The sequence below is a fragment of the Arthrobotrys flagrans genome (assembly GCF_004000055.1).
Source record: "Arthrobotrys flagrans strain CBS H-5679 chromosome Unknown unitig_3, whole genome shotgun sequence".
Lineage (NCBI taxonomy): Eukaryota > Fungi > Ascomycota > Orbiliomycetes > Orbiliales > Orbiliaceae > Arthrobotrys > Arthrobotrys flagrans.
The window spans coordinates 1877104-1901045 of NW_027137547.1; the positions used below are offsets into that span (position 1 = coordinate 1877104).

Genomic DNA, 23942 nt, shown 5'->3' on the forward strand with positions numbered 1-23942 from the left:
TATAATATCTTGGACGGCGTTTTCATTTCGGAGCAAGCGATCCACATATCATTTCACTGTATCGATAATCCTTATACAAAATAATATCATGAACATGTCATCGGGTCTTACAGAGTATATAAAATCTCGGCATGCCGAAGACAAACCCACGCACCAAATCCCGAACCGGCGCCCTTTCGTCCCAACAAAACAGCCCTTCCAAATTACCCGGCCCGACTCTTCCCAATTAACTTGACACCCACCAACTCAAACGTCACTTCCACTTCCTCCAATTCCCTCCACGTCTTCCTTTTAAAAAAAAAAAACCCTCGATCGTTCTCTTTCCTCCTCCTCCATCCTTTCCGGGAACAGACGGCAGGGACGAAAGAAGAATGACGTCGACAATGTCCTCCGCTCTCCGATCGTCGAAGCGGCTTTTGAGGCCCGGGTATTCCTGGAGAGCGGTGGCTGCGAGAGGTTAGTAACCTTACCTAATTCCCACTTCTCTCACGCCTCCTCGAATCCAATTGACGGTATAAAATATGCAAAAACTAATACGAACGATGTACGCTCCTCAGGCATCTCATCCACAACCCGCGACCTCAAAGCCCACAACTTCAACATGCCAGCGCTGTCGCCCACCATGACGGAAGGTACCATTGCCTCTTGGAGGATCAATGAAGGTGCGCATCAAATTTTCCAATCCTTCATATGTACCTATATAATTTACGTAATCCTTTGCGTACGATAGGCGACAAATTCGCAGCAGGCGATGTAATCCTCGAAGTCGAAACCGACAAGGCGCAAATGGACGTCGAAGCCCAGGATGACGGTATTCTCGCAAAGATATTTGTACTCCTTCCCCTCATTCCCCTCTACTGTACCAAATTATATTCTAACGGATAGAAAAAGGTCCAAGCGAGTAAAGATATCGTCCAAGTCGGTACCCGTATCGGCGTCCTGGCCGATATAGAAGACGACATCTCCACCCTCGAAATCCCTCCGGAATCCCCCTCCATCATCCCGCAAGAATCTTCATCGTCATCACCACCACCCCCATCCCCTCCAAAACAAGAATCAAAACCATCCCCCCCTCCGGAACCGACCCCGGAACCATCCAACGTCGACCACCACAAACCCCGCAAAAACCCATTCATCCCGACCCCAGGCCTGATCCACCTCCTGCACACCAACGGCCTCCGAATGTCCGACGTAAACGGCACGGGTCCGCAAGGAAGGGTCCTGAAAGGCGATATCCTAGCGCACATCGGCCAAATCGATAAAAATAAACCGAAATCCCTCGCAAACGATATCGCCAAACTGGCAAAACTAGACCTCTCGAACATCACCCCCAAGAAGGCATCACCTCCTCCGAAGAAGGAAGAAAAGGAAACAAAGAAGGAAAAAAAACCAAATCCGCTGGAAGCAATAGAAATTTCGATTCCGATTTCTTTGGCAAAGATCGATGCCACCCAACGTCCGCTGGAAGCATCGATCGCTCGGGCAGTAGAATTCGCAAATTCCGCACTCCCACCATCGAAAATCCCAGCCACCCCAGCCGAGTTATTCGACGAAATATTGGGTCTGCCGTCGTCGAGGAGGGAACCAAAGTACTCCGTCAGAGCGTCCGAATACAAACCCGTCCCCGCGGCACCGGTGGTAGCGGACCTATTCGACGAAATCATCGGGATCACGAAACCGAAGAGCACCATCGGGCAAGATCCTTCGGCACTGCGGGAGTTCAAAGTGAAAGTTCCAGCGATCGATAGAGATCGGGCCGAGTTCTTTCTGGCCAAGGTGAAGCATTCATTGGAGCAGGATGAGAGGGCGGTGTGAGAGCGTACGTACATACAGACACAACATGACGTATAATGAATGCTGCATCCCATTACTTCGTAATATTCTTCCCACGGCCATGGATTAAATTATAAAACATTCGTAACGCCGCTCCACCCGCACGACCTTTTGAAAACAAAGCATGCTCTCTTCGAAATAAATAGAAAAAAGTGGGCGAAATAGCCTCTGACGAAAGAGAAAGGGATAAGGGGGGGAGGATTTATGTCATAACCACATCTTCCTCCTTAACCTGCGCCTCACCTCCATCCCCACCCTTCCTCCCCGGATTCTTCAAACCCCAACTCTTATCGAAATACTCGTTAGGATGCGTAATCGTCTCCCTCCCCGCGCCTTCCTTCCCCTTCAACTCCTTCTGATGTAAATACTCAAACACCCTGTTGCAAGCCAAATGATACTTCTTAGCCTCCACATCCTGCCTGACCCCCGTGACCACCCCTCTATCCTCAACCCCCATCAACCTCCCCATCGCCACCGTCAAATTCTCCACCGAAAAATGCCGATAAGGACATCCGTGGTTTTCCCCCGTGCCCGGCGGATGATCCATCAATATCTGTTGGCAACTCAACGGTTTGTAATTCCTCCCAGCGCCCTGAAGACCGTAAGTGTGCCGAATGTTATACCGATACTCTTTATTGAATTGATCGTCCGTGAATTTTGAAAACGCTTGACGCCAGAAGATTAGAGCTTCGTCGATGGAGAGGCCTATCCCTTTCAGGAAGAGACCGTATTGGAGACGACCGAAGTGGCGGAGATGTTTGTCCCTCCTGACGGCGGTGTGCAGGTTTTTCATGCAGAGCGGGAAGTGGGACGATAGGTTGTCGATTTGGGCGGCGGTTATGGCTTCGCCGGAGAGGGTCGCCAGGGAGGTCGATGAGGTGTATTCGGGGGCCGTGAAGCCTTTGGAGAGATGTTCGAGGATGGGGACCAGGCGGTCGTCTTCGTCGAGGCGGGGGAGGAAGCGCGCCGTTTTCTGCATGTCGGTTACGATTAGCCATCCCATACATCATGCCGTCGGGAGAAAGGTACTCACTATCAACGACTCATCCAACCTCCTCGAGAACTCCGCCATGACCAAACTCAGCAACATGCTATTCGGCACGTACGCATACCCCCTCCTCAGAAAAACCTTCCTCCCCTCCACCAAATCCGACACCCTATCCCATTCCACCTTCAAATACTGTTCCTGCTCAAACGATTGTCTGGCCTTCTCGGCCGGCATTTTACTCCCACTTATCAAAACCGCTTTCAACTCCTCCGCCAGCGAAGCCTTTTCGGAATCACTAACGGGTTCGGAACCCAATTCTAACGAATTTAAAAATTCCGCCCGTTCGACGGTGTTGTCGGTTGAAAATCTATGACGGAATAGGATGCTTTCCGTCATTGTGAACCTTCTCCTCAAATCGTCCGTTCGTGCGAAGGCGAGGCGGAGGATGAAATGGCTGTAATGGTCCTTTTTACGTTCGTTTGCCAAACCGACGAAGCGACGTGGGTTCGAACGTTCGCTTTCCGGGATCGAGGAGTTGGAGTTCAGAGGCATGTATTTCTCGAGGAGTTTCTTCAAGACGGCGTCGATTTCCGGGGGGGAGTTATTGCGGAACAGACAGGTTTCGATCTCTCCGAGTACTGCGTTTCTTAGATTCAGCATGTTGCTCGTATATATATAGGGAGGAAGGGAGTACCTTTCAACCGATCGATGGCCCATTGCTCAAACTCCTCGAGCGAAACTTCATCTTTTGGCGGTACGGTATAGAAGTTTAAACGGTGAGGGTATGCGGGTCCTGTGCTCTTTGCGATGGATGATGGGACGATGTTATTCCCATACGCCGCTTTACGGACTTCCCGTTTCTGCTGGCGGATTGCATCGCGACCCAGCATTGTATTTCAACCGAAGGATGATATTGTAGTTCGACAAGTCGTAGATTGTCTATCGTGAGGGTTTGAGGGGGACGATGGATACTCTCAAGCATCGAAGCTAGGTTGTATATCAACATGCTAAGCTCCCACCGAAAAGCACGCGTAAAGTGAACACCCAGCCACGCGACGAGAAACCGTCCGCTCCAGCCACGTTAAGACGCCACATGAAACAACCACAATCCCGTCAGCTCTCATTGGACACCGTCAAAGCCACCGCATCCGGGGGTGTATACAAAGTTCGGGTGGTTGACCTTTCCACGGATTTATTTAAACAACGGGGCGATTCTTCTACTGCAAACAAGGCCCCGAGGCTTAGAAACGAAGCCCGTTTCTAAAAACCGAGTCACGGGGATACGGAAGAGTAAAGACATTCTTGCGTCTTCCCGTCAGAATCGAGCAGAACAAAGATCAACGGCTGGGTGTTCAAAAACGGAAGCAAATATACGGCAAGAAACAGCCGGGTGGGGGTCCCATAAAACATCTACAAAAATTCCGCGAAACGAGGACGAAGGATCTCAGCCCGTGATCACGAAATCCATAATATTACGTTTCAAATATGTATCGAAAGTGAATTCGCGAAAGCCGCAAAAAAGAAGAGGGCTGTCGCAATCGCAAGGGAAATAAAGAAAATCAAGCATTTGGTCTGGCATCTCCCCAAGAGCGTACCGACAAGGACAGGGTACCAAAGGTACATGTCAACGTACATTACATACACAATCGACCTTACAGCCAACAAGGAGCTGGTCCATGCGTTTCCCAAAGAAAGCCGCATGCATGAAATGGCAGGCAATCAACCAGAAGGCATGTGTACATGTACAACGTCCGCCTCGAATTTTGAGTTCGAACACTTGGACGTTGTACCCGCGTGATAAAATGGATATTTCTGACCCTTTTAGCCTTCTTCGCGATACTTTATAAAAAAGAAGGAAAGAGGGGCACACGAAAGAAACCCGACGAGCTCAGGGTCCAACCTTCCTTTGAACTTAAACTGATCACGGAAAACCGGAACGTTGAGATGGTCCTATCATCTTTCTCCCCCGGGTCTAGTCCCCTTTACGCAAAGGAACTAAATAACCTGCATATCGAACATCCCCCTCTTCGAACAAAAGTTTCGCTGTGCTTTCTCGAAAAAAAGAACCAAGGGCGTTAATGGTACATATGATAGGTGGGTTAAACCCTTGGCCTGTTGGATGTCCTCTTCCTGCTTCCCCGAAACCCGCCAGTTTGGCTCCTCTCCAAAACGAAACGAGCGGACGAACCATGTCATCGAACTCAAAGGTGTGGAGTCAACAGCTTGCACGCACGGCAATGCCAGCTTACGCGCCGTCCATCGGCCGGCTGGTCTTACCATCGTTCGGGTTCGGGTGCTCTCTTTCGTAAACCACGATACCACCAATCTCTCCCTCTCTTGCGGAATGGAGCTTATGCACGCGTGGGGGATTCATTACACAGCATACATGTCGGCACCGGCAGGGAAAACGGGTAAAGAACCGAGGATGATGCAAAAAAAATAAAATATGTGACAGGTCATAAAAGGACGATAAAATGAAATTCAGGTTTGGAATTCGTCCTGTCCTGACCTGTCCTGACCTGTCCTGCCTGCCTGCCGACACCTTGTCGTTGCCTGACATGTATGTGTGCAGAAGGGGAACGGGTATTCCTGGCATCACGATCTTCCCAATACGGGTACATGTAGCGTGTGTGGGTGGGCAAGGTCGAGTAATCTAATTACCCCGCATATCTCGTCGCGATTGTCAAAGAACAATCCCACGACAAAAATCAAAGCATTCCACCAAACTGCGGGGCACGAGAGCTCTGTAGGCGATACTTTTGAAAGAGGAAAACGGAGCACATGCCCGCTGACGTTATAGTCTCTCGACTGCTGCATGGATTGGTCTTTTTTAAACCAAACAACAAGTGACCACGGGGGTTCTCGTTTGCATTTCCACGTATGTAAGAAATAGAACTCGTGAGCGCGACGAAGCTATTCTTCTTAAGGCTCTAGCACGAGAACTTCAGACGAAAACCGAATGGGTTCGGGTACTCGGTGGTGTGGTGGGAATGAAAACGAACCGGGTGGGAGGTACTCGGAGGTATCCCCGTCGAAACATGTCAACACGAGAGAACAAATGCCGCGACTTCCAAGCAGAAAATAAAATAGAGTTATTCCCAAGACCCTGTTCGAGTTAATGCATGCAATACCACGAAAAGGCATCGACATCCCCACTTGTGGATGGGAAGTGGGCTGGACTTTCCGTAAGCAGCGTCAGAAAGATTTATCTCAATGCAGCTGGCTCATCGAAGGGGTCTGGTTCCAACCTGCCCGGCCGTTCATGAGATAATCGTCGAAGGAGAGGCGACGATCGAGGGGCTAAGGCTGGTTCGAACGTTCGTACCAATTGGAAAACAATACAACCGTTCGAAGGAGCAGGAGCGTGACCACAAACCCGAAGTACCGAGTACTCCAACCACCACTTTCATTCGCTACGATCGAATCATTCTAGCCTTTTAAACTAATTTTTTTTTCGGCGACAATTTTCATCCAATGTCAACGCTTTTAGCAAATATGCTTCGCAGCTGCATTGCACAGCTGGCCCCGTGCCACGTTTTATTTGCGAACACGACCTCATATTTTGTAGAAAAAACCAACGAATAGACGTTGAAACTTAACCGTCGGACTTGCTTTCATGCGAAGCGTGCCATATCGTGAGACGAAGTATCATCGACGAACGGGTTTTACCCCGCAAAGACAAATATTAAATACTAAAAATTTATACAATACGTGGTGAAACACGCATTAGTTGGTTCTTAATATCCAATCGCTGACGATGAAATGGGCCATTGGGAGGGATTTATAGATGAACATGTGAAGGACATCCACGGCCTAACGTTGAACTGGTTGGAACTCGAAAGCTAACAAGATCCCCCCCCTTAACATTTTGGTTGTTATTCAATATGAAACAGAGCTATGGGCTCGCTCGCTGCCGGATGTCGTAATGAGAGTATTTTGCTATGCGCCGGATAGGGTGGGCTTAATATATATATTTGTTTTACTATGAGACTTTTTTTTGATTCGTTACGGATCGAATCGCGGCTGTCGGCAGGAATGGAGGGTCGATGACGTCGGGGTATGATCTTCGTGGCTTCACCGAAGGACGAGCGGCTGGAGCTTTGGTGTGGTAGTTAATTGACCTGTCGTTGGATAAGGTACATGTATATGGAAGACCGGAATAACTTCTTTTGGGGAGGATTGATACCCAGCACGACCGCAAGCTGGGGAAACACGGCATGGCTGCTCGAATGCTTGTCTGGATTATCATATCAAATATTGATATACAATGCTTAATATAACATGCAAGTGTACCATGTACGGGGATTTTGCTCTCTGATTCTGATGGTGACCGACTGCATAATTCGCTAAGCGACGCTGCCCTTTTTACTTCATTCAGCCGACGACGACGTATGTATCCTACTTTGCAAGGGAGGGGTCGAGTTTTACGAGAGTATTTTATGTCATGTCCACGGACGTCCACGGCCGGATTTTGTCAAGTTTTCTTGCGCGGGGTGGCGAAAGCGCCAGTCAGAAAGCTTCGGCTAATGGCAGGTCCACATTTTTTTTTTGCGAAGAGACTACATAGTGGGAACGGTAGCATTTTTTGTAGTAAATGAAGCTGGTGAGGTAAGTGACAGCTCACAATTACTCAAGAGGGTGAAATAGTATACCCGTGGCTGATTTTACGATAATGGGAATAGCTCATTTTGTAAGAGGAAGTGGCTGTGGGCTCAGTTGGGGAGCCGGGACCCGCGGTCACTCTTTTTTTTTCCTCACTTTTTCATTCTCCTGAGAATTTTCGGTACGAGCTCCGAGAGTTTTCGCTGGCCATCTCATAATTTCTGGTTTATTGAGTATGAGCTGAACAAGGCCGTTAGTAAGCTCCCGTTGGCTAGTAATTTCCAGGCCGGGTAGCCGAACGAGAAGGGTTTCTTTTCTGTTGAATTTTTCTTTAAAATTTCTGACCTCGGGGGCAGGGTTTTTCTTCTTTTCTGACTCGATGTCTCTCGGTCAAATCCAACAAAATAGAATTTATTCAATCGAATGGAATAGATGTCAGATACTCTGCAAGGCTGGGTAGTTAACAGAGCGGAAAAAGAAACCTGACAGGAAGGGCATGCCAGTACATGGTGGTACCTTTTTTTAAAAAAAAAAAAAAAAAAAAAAAAACTGAAATAAAAGTAAAAAAGGAAAAGAAGATGTCAAAAAATAGAATACACGAAGAAAAGACAGAAATGAAACGGCAGCGTATTCCTGCCCTGGTTGTTAAAAACAGTAATCGCGACGATCTTGCGAGAGAGCTCTGAATGAGGTCGAAGGACGGTTTGGGGGGTGCCGGTGCAGCCAATTTCCGTGCGCCTTCTTCGGCTGTCCTTCCAAAGGGTCTCCCTACATGCTGCAACAATAGCGTGGGCGGTATCGCAGGTGGAAAGATGTACGGGGCCTGTCTGTGATTAGGATGTACATACATATGAGTGTGATCGTATTGCAGGCCAGAAGAAGCTCGGTTCCCGACCTGGAGGTATCCATCCAGCCTTACCCAAGTTCTCTTCCAAACCAAGCGGACCGGTTTGAGCTTCCGGCCATACAATATTAAACTCACCCTCTTTCCCTCTCACTTTCCCTCTTTCCGCTCCTAACTAACTATTTCTGCAGCCACTTTTCCCTATCTTTTTTCCCACGCACTATAATATTCCATCTTGTATAAAATACAATACCAGCATACCGTAACGACTGTAAAATATCACGACAGAGAAACAAAGACAAAACGACAAGGAACTACCACGGCATCAATTGTTGAGAAAGGGCTATTTTAATTCGAAACAGACGGACGGAGAAGAAAAAGTATGTCTTTTTAATCCTTCCTTTTGAATCCGGCTGGTTTGTGGGGCCATCGCTGCACCAGCTTCATCATCATACATCCAAGCATTTCCCAAGCACTGTGCTCCTCCTCCTCCTCATATACTCTCCTCTCATCCGCCCTGCCCTGCATCTTTCCTCCCTTTTACCTCTTATAACAATAAGAGTTCCCCTGTACCTCAGTACCTCTTGTACTTCTTGTATAATAGGACGTGGATGCTAACAGTTGTCAGTTTGTTCACCTGCCAGGCTTAGCTGCATACCGTCGAACAGATCTTTCTATCTTCATCCATCGCGACTTCCTCCCGCTCTTTATCCCTTTTTTTTTTTCTTTTCTTATTCTCCTTCGACGACCTTCTTCTCTTGTTCATCATGCATTGTTTAGCCTTATAGCCTCAACTCCCCCTTCAATCTTTGTGATTGGCCTTTCCGACCACTTCACTCCTATCAACTCTATCCTACTCGAGATCACTCCTCACGGCTCGCTCTCTTGCGGGTCTCTTCTTTTTTATATTACCTCCATCGACATCAAGAGGCCTCGGTCCTTCTCTATCAGACTGCGTCTGTGCTGTTTTTTTTGTTTTTTATTTTATTCCTAGCTCGAATCGACCAAAAGTAATATCTTAATATCGACAACCTCAAAACAAATTATGCCCGACAAGGACCTCGTCAACATGACTTCCTCCCTCATCCTCACCTCCGCTTCTCACCAGGCCTCCGCTCCCGACGAGGAGGTCGCCGCCGAAGCCGACGAACCTTCCGACAGTTGCAACTGCAACTTGTCTACCGGCAGGTTGCAATTCCAGGAAAATATGTACAAAAAACAAACCGTCAATCCCAGTCGTTCCCACAAAGTCGACTCTCTTCTCACCCGCGCAATCATCAGCGATTCCGAACCTCATTCCGTTGATAACGCTTCCTCGATCTACTCCCGTGTCGCATTCGGAGTGCCGAGGCGTGGCATGTCGACCACTTCTACCATCAGCAGCGCCAGCATGGCCGACCTCACCAGCGACGCCGGTGACGATTCCTCCAGTTCCGAATTGAGCTCCCCGAGTCCTCGGAACGCTCAAATGTTCGTCCTCCCCATCAGGGATACCGTCGCCATCAAGACGCACAGCGACGACGAGCTCCACAAGTCTACCGTTCAAGCTGACCCCAATGAGGTCACCGTGGCTCTCGGTCGGAAACGTTGTATCACCTTCGCATGTCCCACTCCCGCCTCCCATCAGAACTCCGATAGCAAACCTCGGATCATCGAGGAACCGACCCCCATCAGGCGTACCACCCTCAAATTCGCTTGCAACGTCAAGGATGAGTGCAAAGCCCCCAAGAGGGCTGGCTCTCCTCCTCCGCCGAGCAAATTTGTTCATCGCTCTCCTGTCCTCGATGCTACTCACCTGCATCCTAACGCTCACCGTCGACGTGACTCCGGTGCTACCGTTGTCGATGAGCGTCAGAAGGCCATCCCGTGCAAGGCTTCTCCTCTCGTCAGCAGTGTTTCTTCCGCCAACAGCATTCCGCGCTTCTACGAATTCGCCAGCTCCGTCGACGAGTCCGTCCAATCATGGATGAACGCTCCTCAATTCCCACCTCGTCTTCTCAAGGTCGACTGTCTCTTGGAGAAGGAGAAACAGATCCGAAAACTCAGCGAGGAGGTCGAGGAGGACGAGGACAATGACGATGATGACGACGTCGAGGACAATGACAACCTTGAATTCGAAGACGACGATGAGGAAGACGATGGATACAAGGAAGACGAAGAGGATGATGAGGACGACGACGAGTACGAGATCTGGAGCGACTCCGACGACAACGGCAACCGCTCCGACGGTGACGGAGATGTTGCCGGGTCCGACGACGAGGAAGATGCCTTCGTCCCCAGGCCTGGCACCGCCATTCCCGATCGCAAAGTCGACCGCCCCAGCTGCTGCCGTAACTCTTCGGATTCGTCTCTCGCCTCCGTTCACGATCGCAAGTCCGGCCTCTGTTCCTTCCAGCGCGAGAGGCACATCCATGCCCGACCGATCCGCCCGAGCACCCCTGAGCTTCCGGACAGCACCGACTTCGTTCCCGGAACCTTCGACGAAGACAAGGTTCTCGAGGACTTTTATCTTTCCTGCATGGAGGATCGAAAGTCGATGAACAAGGTCATCCGTCCTCAGGACATCGACCCTAGTTTCCCCGAAGGTGGAGACGATGAGGAAGAGGAAGAGGAGGAAGCCGAACGTCCGGCCCGCCGTCGCCGTGGTTCGAACGTCAGCGTCCGCTCCCCCACGCCGAACCGTCGTCTCCGATCTCCTCCGCCGATGTCTCGCCGTGGGTCCCGTGCCATGTCACCCGGCAAGAGACGTCCTTCTTTTACCGCCAGGTCACCCCCGCCGCAAGGTCGGACGGGCAGGCTTCGCTTCGACCTCCAAGCCAACCGAGCTTCTCTCGCTCGCTCCACTTCTCTCCCTCGACACGGACTTTGCTCTCGAAGGAAGCATTGTTTGTCCTCCACCTCTCCCAAACCGTCCAAGGCCATTCCCTTCCGCAAGCGATGCGCCCTTGATATCGTCAAGGGTCTCGAGTCGAAGCGAATGCGTCGTCGTGAAAACGTTTACGGACGTCGGGAGTACAAGGCCGAGGCCGGTGAGGGTGTCGAGAAGATGAGGGAGATCGGCATCATGGGCAGGGAACGTGTCGGTGCCAACCCAGCACCCAAGTGGATGTTGTCCTTTTAGACATCCCAACCGTTCCCGCTCCTTTCCCGTCACACCGTTTCTAATAATTTCGTTCTTCTCTACATTGTCTTCTTTTTCTTTTCTTTTCATACAACTGCATTCACGATCGGGAGGGTCAATGATTGTTTACTACCGTTGAAGCTGCTTTTCGAAAGTCTTGCACCTGATGATCACGGAACGGCGTTCCTCATTTTTTACTTTTTCACTTTTCACATCCTTTACGAATTTCCTTTCTCACGGTGTACACTCTGTCCCCGTCTTCGTCCTCTTTCCCGTTTTTTTCTCATGATGAGAGATCTCCAGCATTATACCCCTGGAACTTTGTTCACCTTCGTTTCGCCGATTACCCCATAGACCCCATTTTCATTGTTCTCTTCCTTTGTTCATTCTTATCCTTACCGCTTTTTAACCTTTTTAATCGTTCACTTTTCTATCATATGGTTTTGGAGTTTTTGTCTTTTCGTTCTGTTTGGGTGGCATTTGCAGCTTTGTTTCTCTTATAATACGTCGCTTTTTTTTACTCCGTTCTCGTCAGTGTGATACTTCGCACTAGCATCTCCCTCACGAGGAGATCAACTGTATAGCAAAGAAAAAAACCGTGTATAGTTTTTTTTTTTAACTATATCGACAGAACACAAAAATCAATACGAATGCAAATACAAGCCAGCCTTAACTTTAGATGGCTACGATTTACACTACCTTCCTACAGTAAACCAGTGAGGATAAGCATGAAGACCACGTATGCGGTGCATATTACTACTTTTTTGTTTGCCAGCGAATAAACTTGGCTTTGGCCGTGCAAAGCCGCTGAGGCTGATGTGGATCCGTGGGCTATGGGTTCCAACTGCCTAAAGTTGCCTCCCTCCATACCTATCCCGGAGTGCTAACGGACGGTTCCGGTGGATTCGAGCGTTGTATAACAAGGTACGTCAGGGCCTGACATGCTCGGGTGACGTCATACGTACGTTCAGGCCATCCGCACGGAAAGAATCAAGGCCATCCGCATCGACGCTTTCGCCCCGACTTTTTCCCATCATATATCTTGCCCTTCCCTTCGTGATTTCTGACATTAAACCGCCGCCTCGAACATCACCCATCATGTCCAACGGTAACGATCATAGCCTTCCCCCCATCCGCGGCAACCCGATCCCCCAAGCGCCATTGAACCGCGACCCCTCCCGCGGCCGTCCGGGCCCCATGATCACCCTCCCCATCCCCCAAAACCGCGACGGGAGACCGGATTACAGCCGAGCACCCGGCCTCGACTTGTCCCGCATCGTCCCCGTCGGATCGCTGAATACGAATCCACCGCCTACCGAGGGGATCGAAGGGACCCCTTCGTTCTCGGGGACGAACGAGAAGAAAAATAAAAGCATAGCTTCTCGGAAGAAAGAACAAAACCAAAACCAACGAGGTCAGGACGAAGACGAAGAAGGATCGGACGCAGATTCCCTCGCAGAACCCCCAACGATGACCCCCACGACCTCCGAAGAAGCCCACGCGACCACGGGCCTTTTATCCGAAAAGCTTCCAGTAGAATTGGTCTCCGACATCCTCGACCACGCAGAGTACTTCGCCCACGGCATCGTAGCCACCCGTTCGGACCCCCTCGCCGTCTCCGACGGTGAAAAATTATACCTAACGGCCCATATCCCAGAATTTACGGCATTGGGAAAAGGCACGGCCGGCAAAGGCGGGAAAGCGGGGGCAGGTGGTAGAAGGGGAAGGGTTAGGAAGTTGGTGTTTAGATTTAAAAGTTACGATCAAGGATGGAGCAGCTTTGGTAGTTTATACGGAAGTTTCAGGGGATGTTGGAGTTGGTTAGATGTAGAAGTATGGCGTAAACGCGAAGCCCACGAAAAGATCGAAGAGGGGGATGACGAGAGGGGGATGTATAAAGTTTCCGAAAGCCTGCTGCAGAGGAATAGACATGCTGAATGCGATAAGACGGAGTATGAGGTTGTTTGGAGGTGGGATGAGGATAAATTGAAGGAAAGCGATGAGGATAAATGGGAAGATGGGGTGGTTGACGATGACGGGGAGATCAGAGATGGTGCTTGGGAGAGAGGGGGGAGGCACGAAAGGAATGGAGAGTTTGTGAGGGAGTTGAAAGGTGGGGATGAGGTTAGGGTGTTCATCAAGGCGATTTATCCGGGGTGGAGGTGTACGGTTGAGAGGATGGAGGTTGAGTGTTGGTGGGCTGTTTAGTTTCCTTCTTCTTCTCTTTTCTTGCTGGAGTTTATGGCTATTTGGTACGGGTTATGCTTTGTCATAGCGGGTCTGCGAAGAAAGGGCCCATCGTGCATTCATTTAGGTAGTCGGTCTGTACTGCTTCTAATACAAACTTTTAATACATCGCTCTTGAGATACATCGGATCTACACAAAGATCGTAGGTTCCAAAGCCGTATACCTCTGGAAGAACGCCTTAAACAACTTGATCGCATGTTCGACGTCGTGTGCACCGCTATTCCCACCATTGTATCAGTACGCACGCTCCATCGTATGATAAGGAAGGGGTTGGAAAAACTCACCCGGTTTCCCTGATACTATGCATGCTCAGCTGCGCATTCCCCAAATCCAACGTCCTCATCCCCATCTGCGCACTCAACATGGGTCCGATAGTACTTCCGCAGCTACTATCATTCCTAACCACAAACAACTGCAACGGCACCCCCGCCTCCCTAGCACACTCCTGAACCAACACTATCCCCGGGGAATTGGTAGCATACCTCGCGTTCGCATTGATTTTGATAACCGTTCCCTTGTTCATCTCGGGTCGATGGTGGGATTCGTATTTTCCGGGATAGTTGGGGTGGACGGAGTGTGCCATGTCGGCGGAAATCAGGAAGGATTTGATGAGGGATTCTTCAAAGTAGGTGGTCGTGGGGGAGAAGAGGTGGTCTGCCGTTGAGGTCTGGGAGGTGGCGGAGGAGACGGAGGCGAAGTCGTAATCTTTGTCGCCGGAGAGGACGGAGAGGCGGCGGACACTATATTTCTCCTCAGTTTTCCTTTATTTTTATTTTTATAAATGGGTTTGAACTTACACCGCTGGAAGGAGGTTTGAGTCCGCACCCTGTGCGGTTTGGGAGCCGATTTCTTCGTGGTCGAAGCAGGCGATTATGCGGATGCCTTGTTCTCGGTCCAATGCGTCTTCCGCCTCGACGGAGGCGATCAGACTCTCGATGGAGCAGTACGTCATGCCCTACATGATATCAGCCACGTTATCACGAATAGATAAATGCGACTCATTACCAAATTATCAAGTCTAGCGGAGAAGATAAACTCCTCGTTCAATCCGCCCAAAGTACCGGGCTGGGTATCGTAAAGCAACATCTCAAAGTCCAATACATCCTCCGGTTGAGACTCCGTAGCATCCGAAATCAACTTGACGATGGCGGGGTGGTGACGTTCCGTAATTGAAGATAACGGCGAGAATGGCTTCTCAGCCTTCTCTTCCTCCGTACCCTGTCCCTTTTCTTGTGATTCCGGTGCAGGAGTTGGACCGTCCTTGTTCAATTCGGCGGAAATGAGGCCGAGGATGGGGAACAGTTGGGTTTCCTTGTTGAATTCGAACTTCTCCTGCCGGTCGAGATGGATAGCGAGGGTTGGTACTCGGAGGACTTGTTCTAATATTAGCCCGATAACTCTACCGACACGTATCCTCAAAAGGATGAAGGAGGAGGTTATAGCGAACTCGGCTTATCGATCTTGACCAGCTTCGAAACGATATTTCCGTCTTTTTGTCGGATCATAGCTCTTCCGGCCATACTCAAATCTCTATCGAACCCTACGCGACCTTCATCAGACCTCCATTTCCTTCAAAGTCCGAGGGAGAAGGAAAGCTAACAAGTATGCCATAATCCACCACCGTAACTTTCGACGCCGACTTGCATGAACGTATTGCCTTCGGTCGTTCGCTTGGATACGGGCTTTAATCGGAGAGCGCAGGAGTCCGTATGGGCGCCGACAATGGACATTGGGTTACCGGGCTGTCACGATATCATCTTCAGTACTCCTTTTCTTCACAGGCTGGTTTATGTACGCAAGTACCTTCCACAGCTTCCCAACAGCGAAAGCGATAATCGAGGATCCATTTCTGGTGAGAAAGTACTTTCCGCCGCTGAGAACTTTGCCGCCCCATGCATCTCGTTCCTTTTTATTAATTCTAAAAGTTAGATTTCGATTAAAAATTTAATACAGAAGAGAGTATAGACCTTAATTTCACTGAATCCAGCTTTGAGAAGCGCCTTCTTCGCGGTATCGACGGCGTGGAATGCTGTTATTCCTTCGTTAGGTATCGATTCAATATTGGGTATCCATGCATATATACAACATACGAGTTGGAGAAGCGTTGATAAAGTCGATGAGACCCTGAGCGAAGGCTTTGGAAGCGGATGATGCCATCTTTGGGAAAGCTTCTATCTGATAATATCCTTGGTATTGGACCGGGGGTATAATGTACGAATGGTGTCACGGATAATCGATCAAGTATGATGTGGTAAAGTGCATGTGAAGATGTGTTGATGTGGGGTTGGACAGGGAAATTCCTCTCGTCCTTTCTGCAAATAGAAATCCTTATCTTCAACGGCAACGTGGTTAGCCGCCCTCCGCCTTCGTTAGGATAGGTTCCCCACTTTTTCTGTTTTAACAAATCACAATTGCCAATCGCTCGCAGGCGATAAAATCGGAATAGGGCGACGGGATGTACGTGTACACAATAATAGGAATCATGTGAGCATGATACATTTAACGCGCGGAGAAGACAGTTTAGGGATTACGCGTGGGTGAGAGGATTAACCATCCCGCTCCCTGTTCCAAGCCTCTTCCTATCGATAGAGGACCACTCTAACCTCTAAAAATTAGTGGGACAATTAGGGATGTGTTGTGTCGCCTCATACGATATTTTTGTCTGGATTGGGAATATAAACGTAGAACATCGCGGGTCGTGTTGTGTATATATTTTAGTAGACGTCTTCGATTGGCAGGCTCTATTGTCGGTCCCTTGCAGAAAGTAAACAAGGAGGTTGGCAGGGCTGCTGCCACCGTCAACCCAACCCAAAACCCCACCTCCAGTAGCCCTGGTAGTACCGGTTCGAGGAACATGGGATTGGACGGATTGTGTTGCGAGTGTTGTTATTGTTGTTGTTGTTGTTATTGTGACGGGGGCTCTGATTGGAGCTAATCATAGCGGCCATTTTCCTGTTTGGGTAATTTCGCTATGTTTACGTTTTCCCAGGTTTCATGGCCAACCACCTTTAAACTCAACTCATCGCTCCTCTCTACGTCCCATTATACCACCAGCATCTCCGCCCGATTCCTAGCTTCACCTCTTTTTTTCCTTCCCTTCTCTCCTCTTCCCCCTCGCTCCACCTTTAATACAGACATCTTGTCTTATATAAGTCTTATATAAGTCTTGTCTGCTGTGTGTTTGATGGCTACGCTCTTTACTAGTAGTGCCCTGACAGCCCTGCCTCCCTTCCCATCATCATTCCAGTTACAGACTACTTCTACTTCCCTATAACCACTATATAACAACTTCATCCCACTCCCCGAACCTTTCAACTTGAAATCAATCTCAGCATCTTCTTCTTATCGTCCGACCGACACTTTACTTGCATCATTGTCGTCCGTTGTCGTTGTCCAATCAATCCGGTCGTAACTCGGCCAGAAATCTAATCAACAAAACAAAAACTTTCCAATCAACCCACCCGCACCCTCTCCACCTCGATCACCGCCACCACCACCTTCATCTCAACATCAACTTCATCACCACCCCATCCGACTTCTTGTGTTTGTTTGGTGTTGAATCGCTAGCTCGACCGATACCTTCTTTCCCTCTTCCTCTCCCTGTGAGTATCTTCACTTGTCTGTCTGGTGGATGTGAATTGCTCGTCGTCCTCCCTGCTAACATGCGATAGTCAATATCCTCTCCTTCCCGTGATAGGTCTCCGTGATATAATCTCTTAAGCCTGTCCGAAAACGGAACTTAGGGTCTGCAAGGCTCTCTTCCGCCACCCCCCTTTGTTGTATTCTTCCCTCCCTTTCTCCCCATATAACCTACATACCTCTCTCTCTCTCTATCTCCTTCAAAAATGGCCAGTACGGAGTTCGACCGTCGTGTTCGACGCTCTGCTGGGGTCGTCCCAAAAACTCCCACAAAAACCACCCCTCGTGGTGATCGATCCGATCTAGATTCAGACGAGTTGATGAGCAGACTTAATCAAGTCGCCTCAACGCCAGCTGCCACCCCCCCATCCCGTAAGAGAATCAAGGTGTATGGCGATAGGTACGATATTTCCCTTTTCTCTCTTTTCTGACGTTTTTGGACCGTGAGAGGGGGGATAGGGTAGGGGTGGCGAACGAGTTCGTATCGCGAGCTTGGTGGCGTCCCTGATTCTATATCTCACCTTCGGTAACAGTAGTACAATGGTGCTAACGAGGATTCGAAAAAACCCATACAGATATATCCCATCGAGAGATGTCGATATCCAGGCAGCCTTCAACCTGGCCACAGCCACCGGATCCCCTTCTACTCCTTCAAAGCCTCGAAAGAGAGCTCCGAACGGAGAGTTGAATCACCAGCAAAGTAAGTTTAATATCTACCCTTTCAAAAGAAGATAGAACGGACAGCAACAAGCAGCCCCGCCCCGCCACCCGAATATATGAAAAGTCATAGGCTAACAACCCTGCAGAGGAACAAGCGGATAGGACATATCAGTCTGTCCTCAAAAGTGAAATCTTCCCGACCATCCCGCAAGCTCCGGATAGTCGAGAAATCACAAACTACACCGAGAGGTCCATTGTTGCCACTCCTCCTTCTATTCATCAAAGCACACGTGCCGTGGACTTTGATATCCCACACACACCTCGCTCTTCCAACATCCTTTCATACGGCTCTCCGGTTTCAAACAGGTCTACCAGCAGACGCCATATGGACCCTCGGGCAGATATCTACTCTCTATCCCCTATCCGCTATGACTCTCAGAGGATGCTTCTCTCCCCTCGAAGGCAGGTTCGCACTGTCTCCAAGGTTCCGTACAAAGTCCTCGATGCTCCCGACTTGGCCGACGACTTCTACCTCAATCTTGTTGATTGGGGTAGCACCAATATCCTCGGTGTCGGACTGGGAAGCTCCGTCTACATGTGGAACTCGGTCTCCGGTCGTGTTACAAAACTTTGCGATCTTGGTGAAGACCTTGTCACCAGCGTCTCATGGATTCAGCGTGTAAGTGTCACCGCCACTTTCTGCCGTTTGCATGGTTCGATACTAACGAATACCTGCAGGGATCTCACGTTGCCATTGGCACCAACAAGGGCTTCGTTCAGATCTGGGATGCCGAACGATGCCGCAGGCTTCGAACCATGACCGGACACACAATGCGTGTTGGTAAGTTATCCGACTCCTTGCATTATTATTACATTCTTGTATTAATATTGTGACAGGTGCATTGGCATGGAACGAGCACATCCTCACTTCGGGCTCGCGAGATCGGACCATCTATCACCGCGACGTTCGTACTCCGGACCAATTCATGGCTCGACTGGTTGGTCACAAGCAAGAGGTCTGTGGTCTTAAGTGGAACCCGGATGACAACCAGCTTGCTTCTGGTGGCAACGACAATCGCCTCTACGTCTGGGACAAAACCAACACCTCCCCACTGTACAAATTCAACGAACATACAGCTGCCGTCAAGGCAATCGCTTGGTCTCCCCACGCCCGTGGCACCCTTGCTTCCGGCGGTGGTACTGCCGATCGCCGTATCAAGTTCTGGGACACGCTCCGCGGGGTTGCCACCAATGAGATCGATACTGGCTCTCAGGTCTGCAACCTTGCCTGGTCAAAGAACTCGAATGAAATCGTCTCCACCCATGGATACTCTCAAAATCAGATCGTCGTTTGGAAGTATCCTAGCATGCAGCAGGTTGTTTCTCTCACTGGTCATACTTACAGGGTATTGTATCTGGCTATGAGCCCGGATGGTCAAGTCATCGTCACTGGTGCCGGTGACGAGACCCTTCGATTCTGGAATTGTTTCACCAAGGACAAAACAAAGACTCGCACCCTGAGTCTTCTCGACGGCATGGATCAAATCCGTTGAGCTATTCTTCGAAGCACTTTCCTACTTTACCCTCTATCACGACCTTTAATGAACATATGAAATCACGACTGGCATTACAACACTTGCAACGCTGGCGGTACAGACACTTTTATAACGACAGGACCTCGCAGTCTTTTTTCTTTTTTTTTTTCGTTTATCCTTCCATCTCTCCTTTTAACGACAAATACAATTAACGACTTTAACGACCTGGTCCCTTTCTTGCCTCTGTCTTACTATAATTCTCTTTCTTCATCCATCGGAGTCCGTATCTGCGTCTTTTTGTTTTTTCTCCTCTCCTCTCTGTCTAATATTTTTTTCTTCTCTCTTTCTTCTCTCCTCTCTGTCTAATATCGGGTCTCCTTGTTAACGACACGGCGTTATTCGGCGAAACCAAAAACTCTTTTTCTTTTTTTTTTTTTCCTCTTTTCGCTTTTCTATCTGCAGCATTTCAAGCATTCAACGGTGGAGGGCATTTGCGCAACTAGTTTCTTTTTCCTCTTCGGGTTATATCTGTGGCCCCGTGGGTCTCGTCTATATGACGAGGCTTATCTAGTTCCTCTTTTCGTTTCCCTTGAACCCCCTCTTTCCCTGTCGGAATCGCCCTTCCGCATATTATATTTCCTGTCGGATTCCCCTCTTCCATTCATCCAGTGTACCTTTGACAACGTCCTACGAGTTCCTTCGAGAATGTGCCAATGGCTATGCTTGAGAAAAAACTATCTACGATCCCAACTTCCGACAGTAAAAAAACACACATGAAACCCATTGTACTTTTCTTCTTTCGAACATTCCTTGTACTTTAGTTTTAATACTCTCCTCTCCTCTCTTCTTTCTTCTTTTCGGGGCTATACTGTGCTTTTATCTTAAATGGAATGGGAATCGTGGGGTGTATACAGAAAGGAAAGCGATGGGATGGAATAGGTGTTTTTTATGATAGGATTTTTGGGGCTTTAGGGGAAGAGGGCTTCCGATAGCTATGGGGGGAACGAAAGTGAATGAAATGGAACTACCTTTTTACAATTATCTTTTACTTTTTTATCGTAAAATTTTGGAATTCGTGAGGCTTGTACTCGGATGTACTGTATATAGCAGTGAGTGTAGGAGGTGAAGGTACTTACTAGCTATTCTTCGGTATTCAGCGATCTTGGTAGCATATACGATGAGATGTACATCGAAGGATTTGGATTCGGATCCTATGATCTGATGAATGCTATAGGGGGTACCGGTATCACCCGTACATCTTGAACTCAAGAGTTGCAAGAGTTAACATCCTTAGCCCGCTTAGAATATATAAAAGTGCCTGGGTTGACTCTTTGTCCCCCAGGATATAGCCTAGATGCCCTGATTTGGTCTCGGATCCCTCGTTTCCCAACAAGTAGCGAGGGCCCGTGGTATCCGCTCCTACGGGATAGAAATCTATCCCCCTTCCCCTGTGTTCCGGTGCAAGTGGGTATTCGGGGGGGGACGTGCGAACGTGTATCATCTCGCATATATTATATCAAAAGCACGCATGTACGATGTTTGTTAAGGGAAATGGATCCACCCTAGCCCGGCTCTTCTTGGAAGCCATCGCGATTGGGGGGAACCATATGTACGGTATAGCGTAGCCTGGCAAAGTATGCATGTACGTATAGCGAACTAAATATTAGCAAAATCATCCGGCGGGGAAGCAAGAGTGCAGATAATCATGGTTGAAAAAAAAAAAAAAAAAAAAATCAATTCGTCGATTTCTAGAAGGTTGGTGTTAGATGGGCTCGGTCTGAATACTTCGATTGTAAGTATTTCCCTCATCTTATGCTGTTGCGGAACCTAATTTATATTGAACGTAAGTAACTTGGGTCGGTCTAACTAGTGTTAACTCCGGCGCCGGTTGAGACGGCTTATCTGGTACCTATGGTTACCAAGTGCCATTTCTAGAATTGTCGAGATAACAGTAAGAAATCGAATCGGTAATGTTATCATCTGGTTGATGGAGCCGAAGCGCGAGACCTGTTCGGGGAGTCGAGAAGATTCTTGTCCTTGGTTTTTGCTCGACATCTTGGTGTTTTGTATATGTTCAGCAGCTGCAGCGCTGGTTACCTCTTCTGCGGTTAGTTTTATCTTAGTCCTTCCTCCATCCTCTCTCTTAAACGGATGCACCGAGCCTGGGCTTTAAATCCACCATCCCGTTCCATCTGCCGCGTCCCGTTTCGCGCGGCAATCGATCTCGCGTTCTTACATCTCTTGAGGCGGGGACACAATACCTGACGTCCGCATAGGTAAGCTGCAGCGGCAATATCCCCCACTACCCCCACATCTTCACACACACGGAAAGGAATATTCCCCTGGCAATCAAGATCGCCACCCCGTTTTTGTGAAGCTTTCATACAGCTGCCACATTCGGGAGAAGATCATGCACCCCCCGAAGCCCCCTGGAATGGGGTGGGAAGTTTCACCCAAATGCATCCTGGGCGCTACCCGTCGTCGAAAACGAAAAAATCTGGGGCCGTTCCGTCGCACAACCGAAGGGTCTAAAAAGATGGCACACGACACACCATCCCCCTGGCAAAGTATTTCTTGTCTTGTTTTAAAAAAGAAAGAAATGAGCGAATAGATATTCCTTCCGAGGTTCCCCGTATTTTTCCCCCTTAGCGATAAGTCTTGTCTGTCAATGTTATGCATGTGTCTATTTTTTTTTTTGGTGTGTGCAGCTTTCTCTTTACGTCCGACGTCTGTTCCTTGTTGGACGGCTAATTTACAGCCGCAGTCGTATGTATAAGCATATATTGGAACAAACTCTCTCTTTTGGCTGGGTGGTTGGGTTTTGACGGTGTGGTTGCAGAGGTGCTGAGAACGAGATTAGTGGTGCATATAAGACAACCGAAATTGTTGGATTTTGAGGCATATAAAGTGTTGTGAGATGTGCTCCCACGCATAAAGAGTTCGAAAATATATATTAATCCTAGTTTGGGTCGTTATTCGGAGATGAAATACAATTTGAAGTAGATCAATTTGGCATGGACTTAGAGGTGGATGCACGGCTTGAAGCAACCATTAACTATTGATGGATTAATATAGATTTCAGAAGCCCTGGTATGAATTTCTGTTGAATCGTAGACCTCTGAAGTGAGAAACAAAAACGAAAGAGACCATCAAATTGTGGCGTAAAAATATGAAGACGACCATATGTCTCCCCTCTCGATGGAGGATTTAATAGAGCAGTGCGACAGAGATAGGTACCATTGACTCTGGTGACTCGTTAACTGTAACATACCAACGGTACTATGGCTTCTGTGTGAAATTTGTCGGAAGGAAATTACTAATATCCATTGAAAGGAATATTTAGTCTTCGCTGCTGTGATAGATCGAGGGGCTGATTGTCCATTGCCGGAGAAGACATATTCAGAGATCGATGGTATGGGAATGCTTTGCTTGGTATTCTTGTAGAGAGTATTCCCGTGTTAGTATAGAGGCAGGTTATTGGGATCCGTTGAGGTTGAGTTTCAAGATCAGTTTCCCCAGTCGGATGTGTAAGGGATCTGCCATCGGTCAGATCATAGTGTCGTAGCAGATGAAGGTGAGAGCGATAGTAGGATTCGGAACACCGTCACGATCCTAATGCTAGAGTGGATAGCTATCCAAGTAGGATGTCGAAATAGGCTCCAAGAACGAAGACGCATCAGTGACGGGAAACCCTTCTTCGGTCAATCAAGGGAGCGGGCAGGCAAAGCGTCGGAGACAAAGTAACTTGGTGGCAACATATCCAAGACGGATGAACCAGACTCCGAGGGACGATCGGCTGGTTACAGTGTGCATGTGCCATGGATTGAAAATTTTCGACAAGAACGTCTGCCTAGTTTGCCGGAAGGCATCATGCATCGTATCGTAATGGTTCGTTGTCGGCCGATGTTCAAATGAGCAAGCAGGAGATGCTCGAGGCTGAGCTGAGCCTTAGCCCACCCCCCAGCCAGAAAAGGCCTTTCCGGGCATCCGAGCAAAAAAATTCTCCGCTTCCTGTCCTATTTTCCTACCGGGCGTCGTTGCATTCAATTTTTTTTCACCAGTATCGGAAATTGAGTCCTTTCAAAGGGGGCAGTCGGTCGTATGTACGTCGAGTTTCGAAAATTTTCGATCCAAGGGTAATCTAAATCTTTAATTATACATCTAGCGAACTAGAATAGAAGGAGAAAGAAACAGAAGTTAACCAAAAATCCCATTTTGGTTCTGAAAGAGAATTATCATCTGTATTTAGTCACTTTAGAAAACCCAGCTAAGCCAAGTTTTGTATTCTATTCCAAGAAAGAAAGGAAATGCCGGTTGAAATCCCGCACGTGGTAATTGAGGCATCATGATAGGCCAGCGGCATCAACGGCAAACCCCAAGAAACGTAACTTCAAGCCAGGAAATCTCAAAATGCGATATGAATTCCTGGGGAGAATTGATCCTTAGAAAAAGAGAAATGGCAGAATCCGGAC

At 48.7% G+C, this 23942-nt stretch overlaps 6 protein-coding genes across 6 annotated transcripts; 4 read left to right on the forward strand and 2 right to left on the reverse strand.

Annotated features, from left to right (window-relative positions):
- Nucleotides 1-383: 383 nt before the first annotated feature.
- DFL_001935 (uncharacterized protein) lies at nucleotides 384-1815 on the forward strand (the record flags this gene model as incomplete). The annotated part of the gene is made up of 4 exons (XM_067630642.1): nucleotides 384-456; nucleotides 558-662; nucleotides 731-831; nucleotides 892-1815. 4 exons carry the CDS (start codon nucleotides 384-386, stop codon nucleotides 1813-1815), a joined length of 1203 nt encoding a protein of 400 aa, XP_067493266.1.
- A 220-nt stretch (nucleotides 1816-2035) lies between these two features.
- On the reverse strand, nucleotides 2036-3711 carry DFL_001936 (uncharacterized protein; the record flags this gene model as incomplete). The annotated part of the gene is made up of 3 exons (XM_067630643.1): nucleotides 2036-2806; nucleotides 2867-3459; nucleotides 3516-3711. 3 exons carry the CDS (start codon nucleotides 3709-3711, stop codon nucleotides 2036-2038), a joined length of 1560 nt encoding a protein of 519 aa, XP_067493267.1.
- Nucleotides 3712-9336: 5625 nt separating this feature from the next.
- On the forward strand, nucleotides 9337-11388 carry DFL_001937 (uncharacterized protein; the record flags this gene model as incomplete). The annotated part of the gene is made up of 1 exon (XM_067630644.1): nucleotides 9337-11388. One exon carries the CDS (start codon nucleotides 9337-9339, stop codon nucleotides 11386-11388), a length of 2052 nt encoding a protein of 683 aa, XP_067493268.1.
- Nucleotides 11389-12486: 1098 nt separating this feature from the next.
- DFL_001938 (uncharacterized protein) lies at nucleotides 12487-13596 on the forward strand (the record flags this gene model as incomplete). The annotated part of the gene is made up of 1 exon (XM_067630645.1): nucleotides 12487-13596. The coding sequence occupies one exon, from the start codon at nucleotides 12487-12489 to the stop codon at nucleotides 13594-13596; it is 1110 nt and encodes a 369-aa protein (XP_067493269.1).
- Nucleotides 13597-13694: 98 nt separating this feature from the next.
- Nucleotides 13695-15793, reverse strand: DFL_001939 (uncharacterized protein; the record flags this gene model as incomplete). Its single annotated transcript, XM_067630646.1, has 10 exons — nucleotides 13695-13722; nucleotides 13800-13853; nucleotides 13921-14376; nucleotides 14434-14591; nucleotides 14642-15009; nucleotides 15084-15176; nucleotides 15237-15378; nucleotides 15440-15541; nucleotides 15604-15665; nucleotides 15727-15793. The coding sequence occupies 10 exons, from the start codon at nucleotides 15791-15793 to the stop codon at nucleotides 13695-13697; spliced, it is 1530 nt and encodes a 509-aa protein (XP_067493270.1).
- A 1688-nt stretch (nucleotides 15794-17481) lies between these two features.
- Nucleotides 17482-19488, forward strand: DFL_001940 (uncharacterized protein; the record flags this gene model as incomplete). Its single annotated transcript, XM_067630648.1, has 5 exons — nucleotides 17482-17675; nucleotides 17851-17975; nucleotides 18082-18614; nucleotides 18674-18776; nucleotides 18833-19488. The coding sequence occupies 5 exons, from the start codon at nucleotides 17482-17484 to the stop codon at nucleotides 19486-19488; spliced, it is 1611 nt and encodes a 536-aa protein (XP_067493271.1).
- Nucleotides 19489-23942: the final 4454 nt, after the last annotated feature.